Raw genomic sequence first — 13970 nt, forward strand, 5'->3', positions numbered from 1 at the left:
CACAAAATGCCCAGAGGGCCAAGCACCAGGTAATAGCGCTCCCAGGCAGGGGATTTGGGGAAAAAGAAACAACTGACTTTACTCATGTACACACACACACATATACTTTATAAATATATATTTTAATTATTTTTTTTTCTATGTTCACCTATCTGATCAGTATTTTTCTTTGGCTTCTCCAAGAGCTGCTGTTCCCCGGTAGGATGAAGTGGATGCCCAGACTGCCTTGGGAGGAATTGTCTGATCAATACATGACAAGAGCATCCATCATGTGTTGCTCCACCTTACACAAATTCCCTGACAGTGAGCCAAGGTCACAAGAGGGAAGAGACTGTCCCCATGGGACTTCTGACAGATCTGACAGGTCACCTACCGCGTGAGGAAAGGGCAAGGACTGATTCAGATTCCCTGTTCTCCACAGCTGCAAAGCCAGGACTCGGTCTGGAAATGAGAGAGAAAAAACAGGGCTGCACCCAGACCTGGAACACTATGGACCTTACAGGCAGAAACCATGCTGAAACATCTAAGATGGACTTAAGCCAACAACTTCAGCTTGGCATTTAGTCCAGACCACCTGAATAGCTCACTGATCTCCTGAATTTAGTTGCCACAGCAGGTGCTTAAGCCTGATCTCCAAGGTCACGGTATGCATGACCCAGGGAATGCCTCATGCCCACAGGGAGAGGATGTCTTCTCCCCACCCTTGACCGGTGGAAGTCAGCCCCATGCACCACGCACACGGTATAGGCTTTCCCAGGAGATGATGGATCCCCACATAGTCTCAGCACAGGTCAATAAAATACTGCAGGCTGTGCTTAGTTTGCACACATAAACAGTCCGGGATTAGTGATGCCGTTGGGGTTAAGCATGTGCAAAAATACTTTGCCAGAAAAAGGAAAGAAAGAGTATGAGAATGGAGGCCGGTGATGAGAAGACAGATGCACGCTTTGCTAGCTGCTTAATGCAAACAAAATATTTGGGACAAGATTAAACATATGCTGCCCAAACTATTCAGCTACTTGTTCATCAACCTGTAAAACACCACGTCAAATCCTGTTAAACTAATTGGAAAATATTTTTGATATGAGAAAACCACTCTCACCTTTTTTATTTTTTTCTAATAATTTCTGAATCTATAGAGACCTTGTCTCTACCATCACTTTAAGTGCTTATTTATACTTGCTAGCATGTAAATCCATTTTAAGAAATCACCTGTCTTTAAATTAAAGGGTTGAATGAAAGGCTTAAATGCTGAAGAAATCAGCACAATTATTTATTTGTGAACATTCCCTGATACAGCGATCCTGTGATGCATCACTTGGATGCTCATTACCGAGGAGGAATGGCATTGCAGTCAGTGAAATGAAACTGAATCTAACGATGCATGCCAGCAGCAAAAAAAAAAAATTGCTTTGCAAAAGAATTTATAGGGACACTGTTTAAATTATTTGTTTCCTCAAACCAGAACAGTGTCCGGTGTTGCCTACCTTTCCTCATTACTTTTGATGTAAGTTGCTACAAGCTGTTGTTTATTTAAGGGTTCAACTGCAGAAAAGGAAAAACAAATGTGGAAAAGAAAAAAGCTTACCACTTTGCATATAAAAATTCAAATTCTACAAAATATTGCCAATGGCTTAGAAAATACTGAAAATGCAACGGTTGCTCTCATGGGTTCTTGTGTAATTTCAGGAGGGCACACACTGCTGCCACGGCTCACCAGGCAGGCAAGTGATGGTTCGGTGCTGGTGAGACTACAGCAAACACATGATGCTCATCTCTGCGCTAATGTTTCAACTCTGTAGCTGTATTAGTACCTGGGCAGTACATAAGGACTAAGCCAAAACCAGACATAAGAACGGGCAGGGTAGTGTTGGTAAATGGCTTTGTTTTAATGAGAATGTATTGCCTTAGTCCCCGAGTTTATGAATTGCTTAGCTACATGTTCCTCTTTATTGCTCTTCTCCATCCTACAGGCTGCAAGCTACTCTAACTTAATACTCTTGCGTTTCCATGCTCACACTGTTTTTCTCATGTCTTTTTTAACCTGACTCATATTTGCAACATTCTAGGCTCAGATGTGATTAAGAGTCACCAGATGGTATTACTGGAGATGGTTTTGCTGATCTTATTTAGACTGACTTATTTAAGACCAGTTCCTTCCTGAAGAAATGTTTATGGCCAAGTGTGATACATTGCCAGTCTCAGTTGTGGAGAGGCTGACAAGTAAAATCTATCTTGTCTAAATGAGGGTTTTTTTCAAGGCTGGTGTTTGGATTCTGCCTGTTGGTTACATCTGTGCAAGCAAGCAGCCAGGAGCCTTGTAAATCCAAAATCAATCTATGGAGAAGTTTGCCTATATCATTACATTTGCTGGGATCCTAGAAAGGATTGTAAAGGTCTGATACTCTTGGGAGCTGGAAAAGTCAAAGCAGCGTGAGAGCTCTGCTGGATCACTGACAGCCTACAGAAATGTGCTGCTTTGAAAATCAGTTCTTTATCAAAAGGTTCGCAGGCATATATTGCCTGCAAAAGCTAAAATGGAAATGCATTTTTTGTTTCATCATGCTACACACAGTAATCAGGAATAGAACAATTCAGTCTGATGACAGTTTTCATTCCTTTTCTTTTAGGGGAAAAAAAATACTGAATAGCTTTTTGTTTTTCAGTACTTGCCTTGTTCCTCTAGTCTAATGTACAGCTTTCACCCGCTTTTTCAACTGCCACTTATACACTTTCTAAAGCACAGGAAAATTAGTTTTTCATACAAAAGGGGAGAGGTGTTTCATAAATAAGGAAAAGCAGGAGTTCACTTTTACTGCAGTCATTTGTCACAGAAAGGGCAGGGAAAGTGAACAAGATCTTTGTTTGGTGGCATTTTTAATACTCCTGAAAATACTCTGCAATATTCCGTGTAACCAGTCTCTGTTTAAGAACTACCTCTTGTTGCACCTACAAAGAAATCTGCAACAGTGAACTAGAAAGGATACACATATTACATGCCATACTAAAGCTATGAAGAAAAAGAGATCTAGACATGTTTTCTCCCAGCTTTCACGTCCTCTTCTTGTTCTCTTTCGACAAGCCTTTAACGATCAGCTCCCTCACTGTGTCCTTGGTGTCCTGTATATGGATCCTTCTGGAAAACTGAAAGGTTTTCAGGCCTGATGCAACTCTCACCTGGGTAGTGGGACTCTGCCCATATAGTTTAATAGCAGCCAAGGCTGCGCCCCGAGGACCTGACGTCGCAGACTCCAGAGCACACGCTGTGATCACTGAGTAGCCTCATTTAGCAGAACCGCCAGCCCATAACCTTCTCACCTCTCTCAGGAGAGCACCGAGGTGTTTTAACTGATGCCATGATTGTAACGCTTCCAAAGTTACTTCATCATTCATCAGTTTGAAAACCGAGTTAATTAAGTGACAATAGCAAGTTTTGTGCTGCAAAGGAAACAAAAGAAGAACATTTTCTTGGCTCGAGGTGATTATTATTTAAGCCTTGATCCTGCCAAAGTTTATGCACCTGCTTAAGTACATAACTAGGTCTGCTTGCTGTCAAGTAATTCATTCAGCCTGTGCCCACAGACTCCAGCCACGGCAGTACTGCTTTCATGCTGAAGGTCCTGCATAAATGTTTGCAGCATCCCTGGTGTTGGATCTCAGCACTTCGGAGCATTAACAATGCCAGGGTCTGGGTGGGTTGGTGCAGAACAGCCCTGAGCAACAAATCATGGTTAACTTTCCAGCTAAGCAGTGTGTGGAGCTGAAAACACCTTGTTGGTGGGGAGAAGTGGAAGAGATTGGAGATAGATTCACCAAGGTTATCTTCAGCTGTATAAAAATTAAGTATCTAGTCTAAACTAATTGTGCAGGCTTTTTTAATGCTCAATAGAGTGAAGCTACGCATCTCATCTAAGAGGTCAAGATGGTGGACGTACCTTGCTCTGCTGATGACAGATGGACGCCGGACAAGTAGCTTAGGTAAAAGATATCCAATATTTTTAGAGGACTAAATTTAGGTGAGTTGAATCCCACCCCTACCGTCTGATAAAGGGAATCTGAAAATGTGGCATAAGTTTTTGCACATGGACAAACATTGACACTATTGCTTCTCATTCATTTGTCGTGCCTGCAGCTGGCATCCAAGACACCAGCCCACTGCCAATGACAGACGCAACATAAGTGAGTAGTGAGACTGATGTCTGACAAATTCTCCTTTAATTTAACTTTTAACTAAAATAATTTTAATAAATTAATAAAACTAAAATTAATAAAAACTAATAAAGCTCTTTAACAGCAACTACACATACATAGAACAAACTCAGATGTGGTAAAACCTGTCCACTCACTCTTTCAGACTCTGTTGCTCTCTTGCTGACAGTAAACCAATTAGATGATTTTTAGTGCTGGCTGTTTTGGGAGCAGTTGCCTATACTACACAAACACCTATTGCTGTCCACATAGGCTTTGGGACTGGAATGAGAAAGGGAGGCTAGAATTAAATCAGGCCATCTTGGGTTTTATGGTCATGATGAGCGAAAATGAAAATAGAGAAAAAAATCGATCACAACACTGGCAGTATTCAGGAGCCAGGTGACTGTGAGCTTGGAAGTAACATGGAATTCAGGCTCCTATTAATTTCCCCAGTCCCTCTCTCACCTTATTGTAAACCGGGAATTATTCAGATTACGTCAATGGAGTCAAACTCATATAAAATTTATGTAAGATCTCAATGCAGCCCAAAGTCTGTTAAAAAAAAAAAACAAACCCTATATGCAAGACTCCATTCCCCAGAGCTATTTTTTCTGTATTTTCCCCTTTAAATCTAAAAGAAAGGGGACCATTCAGCAAAACAAAAAGCAGTTATTCAGTGTTTCATATACTGACAACATTCATCCTCAGGAAGTCTTTGTCGATTGTGCCTCGCATGTATAGTAATAAAGTAAAAGAAACACAAAACTGTGGTATCTCCATATCCTATAGATGACATGAGACTATTGTCCCGTTATGTTTAAACAATGCGCCACTGCTCACGGAGAGCCTCCCCAGCAACAGTAACCAGTTACCAGAGGTCAAGCAATCTCTTTAGCCAATTAAAAATAGCATTTCTAGATGCTGCTTCATTCAGATATTGTTTCTGGTTTGGAGACTAATGAATGATAGAAAATAAGGCAGATGAAATGTTATATTACACTGACATAACGTATGTAAACAACAATTATCTCCTCAGCTCAAATTCTGAGATGGGTTTTGTTTCAGTGCAAGTAGCATCCAATCAGATTTGAGTGTAATCTATCTGAGTGCTACAGTTAATTTAAAAAATGTTCAGAGAATTAATATGCACGTGTGCATATAGATTTAGAGCCTATATAAACATATGCTTATGTATATATACACACGCATATGCATATAAGTAACAGCCTTAAATTACAGACATATGAAGACCCTTAAATTAAAAAACCTGAAGAGCTCTAACATTGTGTAGATAACAGACATGAAAATCAAACGAGCAAGAATGATTTCTTACTTCAATTTAGTATTTTCAGTACTGATTTCATAAATAGTAAATATGAGCTGTAATGGAAGCTCACTAATGCTTAGCTGCCCACTGGAGACCCTTACAGTAAAAAAAAAAATATATAAATGAACCTAGCTGCCTGATAATGTAAAAAATGACTTGCTGTAGTCAGCAGGACAGAGGGATGATAAATCAGTCAGTACGCCAGGGTCCCCACTGAGTTTGGCTCTGCCCAGCTAATAGGCTACACTCAGCCTTGGGCTGCAGTGGCTCCCGTATGGCATAAATGAAGGCTGGGATCCTGGTAGCACCAACAAGCAATTTGAGCTTTAGCTCTCGTGTTTAACAGTTTTACAAAGCCATTTTCCTTCTACATCCCTGGTGGGACTGAGAGTGATTTCCAGTGCTCTTTTACTGTCCTCTCTTGAACATTAACTATGTATTTTTCTTTAATTATTTTCTAGATAATTTCTTTTGCAATGTTGAGTTTTGCAACAGCCATTCCCCAAAGTCACAGATTCTGTTCCTTTTTCTGCAGAGCTGTCATTTAATTTGATATGGTACTTTCAAGGATCTTTCTGACCTCCCTCTTCTCTGGCAAATTTTAATATTGTTGGCCACCACAACCCTTATGACCAGTTGTCTAGGACTTTTTAATTTCCACATATTTGATTTCCTGATATTAAAGAGCATTTTACTGCTATGTTTTGTAAATCCTCTGCTAAATTTACATTTCAAGCTCAGAGCTTGAGCGTTACTTCAATGCTCCCTTAGTTCCTCCTTGTTGTCAGGAAGCCCATCCACCATGGATGCTTCTCCGCTAAAACTTCTCCTTCCTGTTTCTTATCTATTATAAAACAAGGAACTTCTTCCAATTGTTTTCAGGGTTATTTTTCTATACGGACTGGACAGATATATCAGTTAATTCCTAGACATACCAAGAACACCAGTGGTTTGAGCACTCTCTAAAACAGGCCTGGGGACTTCCTGTTCTTATTCGTGTTATTCTTTCCTTCTCCTTATTGCACCTTTGTACCCTCCTCTATCAGTCTTCACCCCTGCTCTTAGGAGTTCCCTGATGTAATTTATGATATCAGTAACTGTAACACCACTACGTCATATCTCTGCTACAGCCATTGGATTGGCAGGGCACAGTTCCTGCCTGGTTCAGCTGCATCAGGACGGTCAGGAATAACCTCTGGCACTCAGCATCACTCCGTTGTTTCCTATCGTCTTGTATGTGCACACAGGTACTGCAAATGTGAGGAGGAAAATAAATCCTTAAAGCATATTGGGACATTCAGGGGCCTGATGTGAGTTGTTTTAAATAGCTGTGCATTTTTATCTTCCAGCAAGAACGGTCTGATGAGTAACTTGAAAAGTAAATAAAGAAACCATGAATCTGGCCGGTGGTGTGTATTATACACTCTACAAAACCTCAGAGGTCCTTTTGTTGCCTTCCTGCTGGCTCTGAGGCAGGTGAGGACCACTAAACGCTATTCCCAGAAGCCAGCTGGCATCGATGGAGAGGCCGGTAGGACCCACATGCTGGTTTGGCTTGACACAGAAGCAGCAAACAGGCAAAAATCAATGTTCTTCCAAAGGGAAAGGAATCAGTTGAGTCCAAATAAATATCTGAAAACACAAAATCTGTTTTTTTTCAGAGGCCAGCACAAGAAACCAACAGTGCACAGGAGCAGACAGTGGGCAGCAAGCACGCTGCGGGATCCAGACCTCATTTCCAGTGCAGCTTTTTGCCCGAACGCTCCCTTGTAAGGGGCCTGAATTCAACAGGACTGAGTCACACCGAGTTAAATGCAAACTTGGCTCTGTAAGAGTTAAAAAAAATGGCCACGTGTTTCTACAGAGGTATTAAAAGTATCCTGTTGACTAACCCAGTGTGTTCCTTGCTGCCCTGGATATCTTGTCTCTGTGGCTGCCAGAGAGGGAAAGAATCCTGATCTGTCCCACAGCCAAATCCCAGAGAATTAAACCCTTTGTCTCAGGAGCCTTTCACCTTCTCAGGCTGCTCTGAAAATCTGGAGAGAAATCAGAAACGATGGATATTCTCGCCTTGGAAGAAAGTTCATGGTGCTGTGTTCCTTCTCCTGAAGATGCTCCTGTTCACAGCCTGCCTCAAAGGGAAAACGCTGGAGCACAGTACGGGGTTGAAAGCTTTTAATGTCGGTCTTGGAGCATAGATTCGACATGGTTTCCAACCCCAGCAGTAACAACTGTCGGAAGAGAGAGCTGCTCTTTTGAAAAATGGCAATCAGTCTTACATGTTATAGATGGGTTATTCAGCCATTAAGGCTATAAAGGACATGAAGTTTTGTGCTTCAGGGCATAAACCAGCCTCTCTGGCAGCCTTGGCAGCAGTAGAAACTCAGCAAATAAGAAGATTATAACATGATTGTCCACTGTGGGGGTTTGTGTGTCTTTCTCTGAAGCATTTGATGCTGGCCACTGCTGGAGACAGGATATCACATTGACTGGACTACTAATCTGATTTAGAATAACAGACCTTTTATTCCTATTAGGTGCGTCTCAGTACAGAGTCAGGTTTCAACTAGTACTGATGGCCATGAAACACTAAAACCGCAGCCCAATCTACTCATAGATACCTGGCACAATTCTTCTCAAAGGGAATACAGTGTGGCAAAACTCTACTTATTTACTCATGCCATGTCATTCTTTTCAAATGAGGAGCAAAATACTAGTTGTATACTTCATCATTTTCCCCCATAAATTGCCAAAGCAATGATGATGAATGATTTTGTAGCTGGACAGCTAAATTTACATGATAGTTCTGCAAGGGAGACTAATGGAAATAAGATTTGTGCATCTGAGCACAGGATCAGGTCCCAAAAGCAGAATAGCCTTTTAAGCTCTCTATGTTGCTAGCACTCCTCTTGAGCAGCATTTCCCTTTTTGCTTGATCCTTGGATGTGGGAAAGATTTGTTTTCAGATGTGTATGCCTGTAGCACTTGCTCAGGATTTATCTGCAAGCTGATCCCAGACTCAGCCTGCAGTTAGGCTTTTGCAGGGTCCCTTCTTCCAGCCGACTACTGCTGACCACAACTCTCATTTCCTCTCTGTGCAAATGTGAAATGAATACTATCATAACAGCCTTTCTTAATACATGCCAAGGAGAAAAGACCTTTTTCTGTTTTATATTCGACCACACTGCATTTCAAATACATAGCCTTAACTCTACAAAATCGGTGGGATTTACCCCTGTCATCACACGTAGTACAACTTCTACCAGGATCATCATGCAGCACCTCTTTTTGTTCATTTGCCCAGCACACAATCAACCTAAAATGGTCTCCAGCATGTACCAGCTGTGCTGGATCCTCCATTTGTTTGTGTTGGGTCGTCATGGTGAGAGCCAGGAGAAAAAAATCACACAAATGCGATATAAGTGTCAACTGTTGAGTAAACCCAGCACCATGAACTTTTCAGGACAGAAACTGGTGTGTGCTTCTACTGCACTGTGCCTAATACAGTGGTATTCTGGCCTGCAGTCATAATTGTAGATTCACATACATAGTAATAGTAATAATAAAAGATAATTCTTCATAGTAACAGTAATAATAAAAGACAATTCTTCATGCCATCTCTTGGACAGCACAGCTGTGTGTCAAAGAGAGCAGCTGATCCTCATTTATACAACAGTTGGCAGAAAAGTTGACCAACTCAAGTGCGTACACCAAGTAGCAAGGACAGTCCCCTGACTCCTCCTATACCACGCTGCTTCATCAGCACGAAATGCATGATCCTTCCTTTTAATGGACTGTTAAACTAGAGGCAAAAAAGCAAAACCCATAGAACCATGCTGTTTTAGGCTCTATGTCTTCTGTATTCTACCCTATGTTTATGTCCTGTGGATGTGCTTATCTTTATGTGCCACAGATGAGCTCATCCATCTAAATAATTTAAAAGAGCCATCTCCAGTGCAGTGGAAGTGCCCTGCTGCTGCCTGCTTGCCTTGCTGACCCCTCATCCAGTTTGCCTGTGCTTGTTGGTGTCCTTACTTGCCTGACTTGCTTAGGCACATGGACTTCTGCTGCTCAGTTGCCAGGTATTTCCATATAACCTTCGGCAATTCACCCTGCGAGCTGTAAACGATTACAAAGCCCTGCAGCCTGCCCTGTCTCCTTGTAGCAGAGGAGGTGGGAAGGGCCATGCACCTCAGCTGTCACAGCACGGCCAAGGACATAATTTTGAGTTGCCACCAATTTCAGTTTACATGAGGAGACAGCTGTGAGCTGCAGTGCCTGAAAAGCAGTCATGGTACCTATTCTCTTGCCCCTACTATGAGAGTGGTAGTGGGGAGGGCATGGGCAGACCAACTCCTAAATTACCCTGAGATTACCTCCAGGCTCCTGCACAGGGCTGGTGTCTGCGTGGAGTGAAGGGCTGGTCTGCAGGATGGCCTTGGAGCAGATCTCAAGAGCCTGTTTAAACCTAAGCTGTTGTATGTAAGGGGTTTTTTTTATTTTTTTCAGGGAAAAGCCCACATTAATAATGTTCTAAGTATAAAATCTATTCAGCAAGATCTATTTATGATTCTTTGAGTCTGTCACTGATTTAACTAGAAAGTCATATGTGCCCAGGAATGCATATTATTAGGGATGGAGAGACATCCTTCAGGGCTCATCCATTGGACCCTCATTTATGAGTATTATTATTTAGATGCTTTATGAAAGTTAAAAAAAAAAAAAAAGAAAAAAGAATGAGGAACCCTTGCACTTTCTCTGTCCCTCAAGGATATGATATTGGAGAAAAAGTAAGTGATGCTTCAACAATTTGCTATTACTCCCACAAACACAAGCCTTTTTATCCCATTGGCAGCTAGAAGACCTGACTAAGATTGGGGATGACGATATAAGGTACCATAAAAGCATTGATCAGGGGAGAGTCACAGTCACAGCACCATTCGGGTTGGAAGGGACCTCAGGAGGTCATCTAGTCCAACCCCTTGCGCAAGCAGGGTCAGCCAGAGCAGGTTGTCCATGACCACGTCCAGTTGGGTTTTGAGTATCTCCACTGACAGAGGCTCTGCAACCTCTCTGGGCAACCTGTGCCAGTGTTCGGTCACCCTCACGGTAAAAATAGTCTTTTCTCACATTCGGGTTGCATTTACTGGTTTTTATCTTATCCCTGTTGCCTCGTTCTGTCAGTGGGCACCACTGAGAAGAGCCTGGCTCCCTCTTCTTCATTCCCTCCCATCGGGCACTTACACGGACGAGATCCCTCCGAGACCTCTCTTCTTGAGGCCGAACAGTCCCAGCTTTCAGCCTCTCCTCCTGTGAGAGATCCCCCAGTCACTGCCTCCCAAAAATGTACCATCTAAGCAAACTAGGCTGACAAAGGAGGGAGTGTCGTGCCTGAAGTCACACGTGTGACAGCACAGGATCCTCACAGAGGCCATGCGTGTGGGGCCGCTTCCGCTGGCCCCAAATCTTCCCCCAGGCTTCAGACAGGGCTGCTTGCTGTCAAATCTGTCTTCTGAAGTCAGTAGCTTTGTGCTGTTTTGGAGCTGAGTATAAAGAAAATAATTATAACCTCTGCAAGGGATGATGTCTTGCCAGGGGTTGCCTTTGCTGCGTGAAGTCCTAAAGAGGAAAGGCAGCCTCGAACTTTTAGTATTAAAGGGAACAACTCTGTCTTAATTTCCTGTGGTTTTACATGAGATCTGTCCCCAAAGGAACCAGGATGCATCTGTCACAAGCTCCATCTACTTAATTTTCTTGATTTTTTTTTTTTTCTTGGACAGTTTTACAGTACCGGCACATGACCATGTCTCTCTCAAAAGGCCTACTCGTTTTTTCAATAGATCTGTACCTTGTGTAAGATTTTTTTGTGTCTTTGAGGTGGGATGCATTTTTCATCAGGCACAGCCTTTCTTTGTTGAATGCTGGTATCTGGGAGCAGCCTGGAATAAGGAATAAAATACCCGTTACACACACCATTTCAGATAACGTGGATCCATAATGAACGCGAAGCTCTTCGGGGAGCAGGACGGCTTCTGAAGGGGGCATGTTGCAGGCTAAGTGCCCTTTCTCCAGATGCTTCTAGCTTGGAAGTCATCATTTTCGCTGTGAATCTTACAGGAGCTTTGTTCATTAATAAAACTACAGTTTGAAAAAAAACAAAAAAATAGGAAACCAAGAAGAAGCTTGGTATTTCAAATGCTAAAAAATAATGTGAGAAATACAAAGAAGTGAGGTACAGGACCGGACTTGCGGACCTGGGGTGCAAAAAAAACCCCAACAAACCAGTAATATAATTTTTTTTATTATTATTATTTGGAAGCCGTCCGAAAGTACAGCACAGGGCCCACACACTGGGAAGGGGATCCACGGAGAAAGGCCTGCAAAGGGGGAGCCCCAAGCTGCAGCCGCCCTCGGGAAAACGACGATTTATGTGGTATTTACCCGGGTGGCGGAGGAGGAGGAGGAGGAGGAGGAGGGAGGAGGGCGGGTGCCTGCTGCTAAGGCGAGGAAGCGGCACCGAGGCCCCGGCGGTGCCCCGGGGACCCCTCGCTTCGCCTCAGCCCGCCGCCACCCTGAGGGGGCGAAGGACCGGACGAGGGGGGGACCGCGGGGGCGGGGGGCAGTCGGCGGGAAGCCCCGCCCCGCCGGCGGCCGCTTCCCCGCCCTAGCAACGGTTGCTGAGGAGCGGGGGGGCGGGGCTGCGGCGCTGCGGGGCGGGGCCAGGCTGGCCCCACCCCGCTCTCCTCGGCAGCCTACAAGCCCCATGTTGCCGCGCGGCGGGAGCGGGCTGGGGGGGGGGGGGGGAGGAGGAGGAGGAGGAGGAGGAGGGAGGGGGTCCGTCTCTCCCCTGCCGTGTCCCCTTTCTCGGCTCGGCAGACGCCATGTTGGTTTGAGGCGAAGATGACAGGGGGCGGCTGCGGGCGAGGATCGCGCTGAAGGAGCGGCACCTCCGGCTCACAGCGGGGCGAGGCAGCGCGGCTCGCCGAGGAGGAGGAGGAGGAGGAGGAGGAGGAGGAGGAAGGGGGGGCGCCCGGAGCCGCCGGAGGACGAGGCGGGGGAGGGAGGGAGGGCGGGCTGGCTGAGGAGGAGGAGGAGGCGGCGGCGGCGGCGATGCGAGCGGAGACCTGAGGCTGCCGCCGTCGTCGTCGTCGTCGTCGAACGCTCCCCCGGCCCCCCGCCGAGGGCCGTCGCCGCCGGAGCGCCGCGGGGGAGGGCTTTCCCCTCCGGCCGCCCCTCAGGCAGCCCTCCCCGGCCCTTCTCCCCGGCAGACCCTGTTGAATGTCGCACACCGCCTAGGGGGGGGGGCCGAAGCCCGGCGTCCTCCCCAGCGGCCCCGGGCCCACCCCGGCTCTCCCGCCTCCCTGCCCCGCCGCCGAGGGCAGGAGCGAGGTCCTGCCCGCGCTGACTGAGGAGGTGACTTGGACGCACCATTATCCCGTGAATCATCCCGTCGTCATTTGTCAAGGCTGGGAGAGAAGGAAGAGGGAGAGAGGAGGGGGTAAAAAAAAAAGAAGCCCGCACGCAGCTCATGTGGCGGTGTAGTCCTGCCTGGTCTACCTGGCACCGCTGGTGCTGCTGCCGCTGCTGACAGGGATCTGCTGCCATCTCTGGTCTCCCGCCGGCTCCTCCGGTACAGCCCCGGCACCGCTTGCCCCTGGATATTCCTCCTCCTCCTCAGCCGGCCGCCTTCCCCGCTGCACATCGGGCACCTCTGTTTCGTAGGGGACGTGGAAGTTGCTGCCTCCGACATTGACACCGGTTTTGCTTCTTGAAGATCTCCGGCGGGCTGTGCTTGGTGCTTTTTTTTTTTTTTTTAAACTTGATTTTAAGCCATTAGGGTAACATCAAGATGTCCAGCAGCGTTCCAGCTGATATGGTAAGTCTTACAGTCCTTATTTAATAGTATTATTGTGGAATAACGTTTATTTCGGCCTGTTTTGGCAGAGAAGGTGGAAAGAAGAGGGGCGTGGGAAGGAAAAAAAAAAAAAAAAAAAAGGTCTCGGTTACATATTTAAGGAACAAAAAGTTCCCGGTTAATAACCCCCCCTCCCGCCCAGAACCAGAATGCTGGTTCTGCTTTGCTGTTTGGTAGCGGAGTGGGGAAATCTGCAGCGTCGCCTTCTGTGTAGCAAGGCAAGGGGGGGATGTCTGCTTTCTCTTACCTATGGCAGTTAATATCTGACTGCTCTTGCTTATTTCGTGTGGCACTGCTGTTCAGCTCTGGCGAGCGTTTTTGGGGGGGAGAGAAATACGAATTAGAACATTCAAAATGATTTAAACAAGGCGTTTCTCTCTCTTTTTTTTTTTTTTTCCCCTAAACCAGCTGAAATTTAGTCTCAGCCTTCTTCCTTTTCTTCTCTGAAACTTCGCTTGTTTCTTACCGACGCTTTGTCTTCTGTGGTGATGGGAAGTTAATCTCTTCACTTGCTGCCAGGTCAAGAGCGAGAGAGAA

The 13970-nt window shown here is 45.3% G+C and overlaps 1 protein-coding gene across 1 annotated transcript in view; it reads left to right on the forward strand.

Moving 5' to 3' along the window:
* Positions 1-13185: 13185 nt before the first annotated feature.
* Positions 13186-13970, forward strand: part of UBL3 (ubiquitin like 3) — a 57586-nt gene continuing 56801 nt past the window's right edge. Inside the window, exon 1 of the mRNA XM_030042829.1 lies at positions 13186-13394. Within this exon, the coding sequence (XP_029898689.1) occupies positions 13368-13394 (27 nt within the window). The 5' untranslated portion in view covers positions 13186-13367. The remainder of the gene's footprint in view (positions 13395-13970) is intronic.

Source organism: Aquila chrysaetos, chromosome 19, assembly GCF_900496995.4.
Source record: "Aquila chrysaetos chrysaetos chromosome 19, bAquChr1.4, whole genome shotgun sequence".
Classification (NCBI taxonomy): Eukaryota; Metazoa; Chordata; class Aves; order Accipitriformes; family Accipitridae; genus Aquila; species Aquila chrysaetos.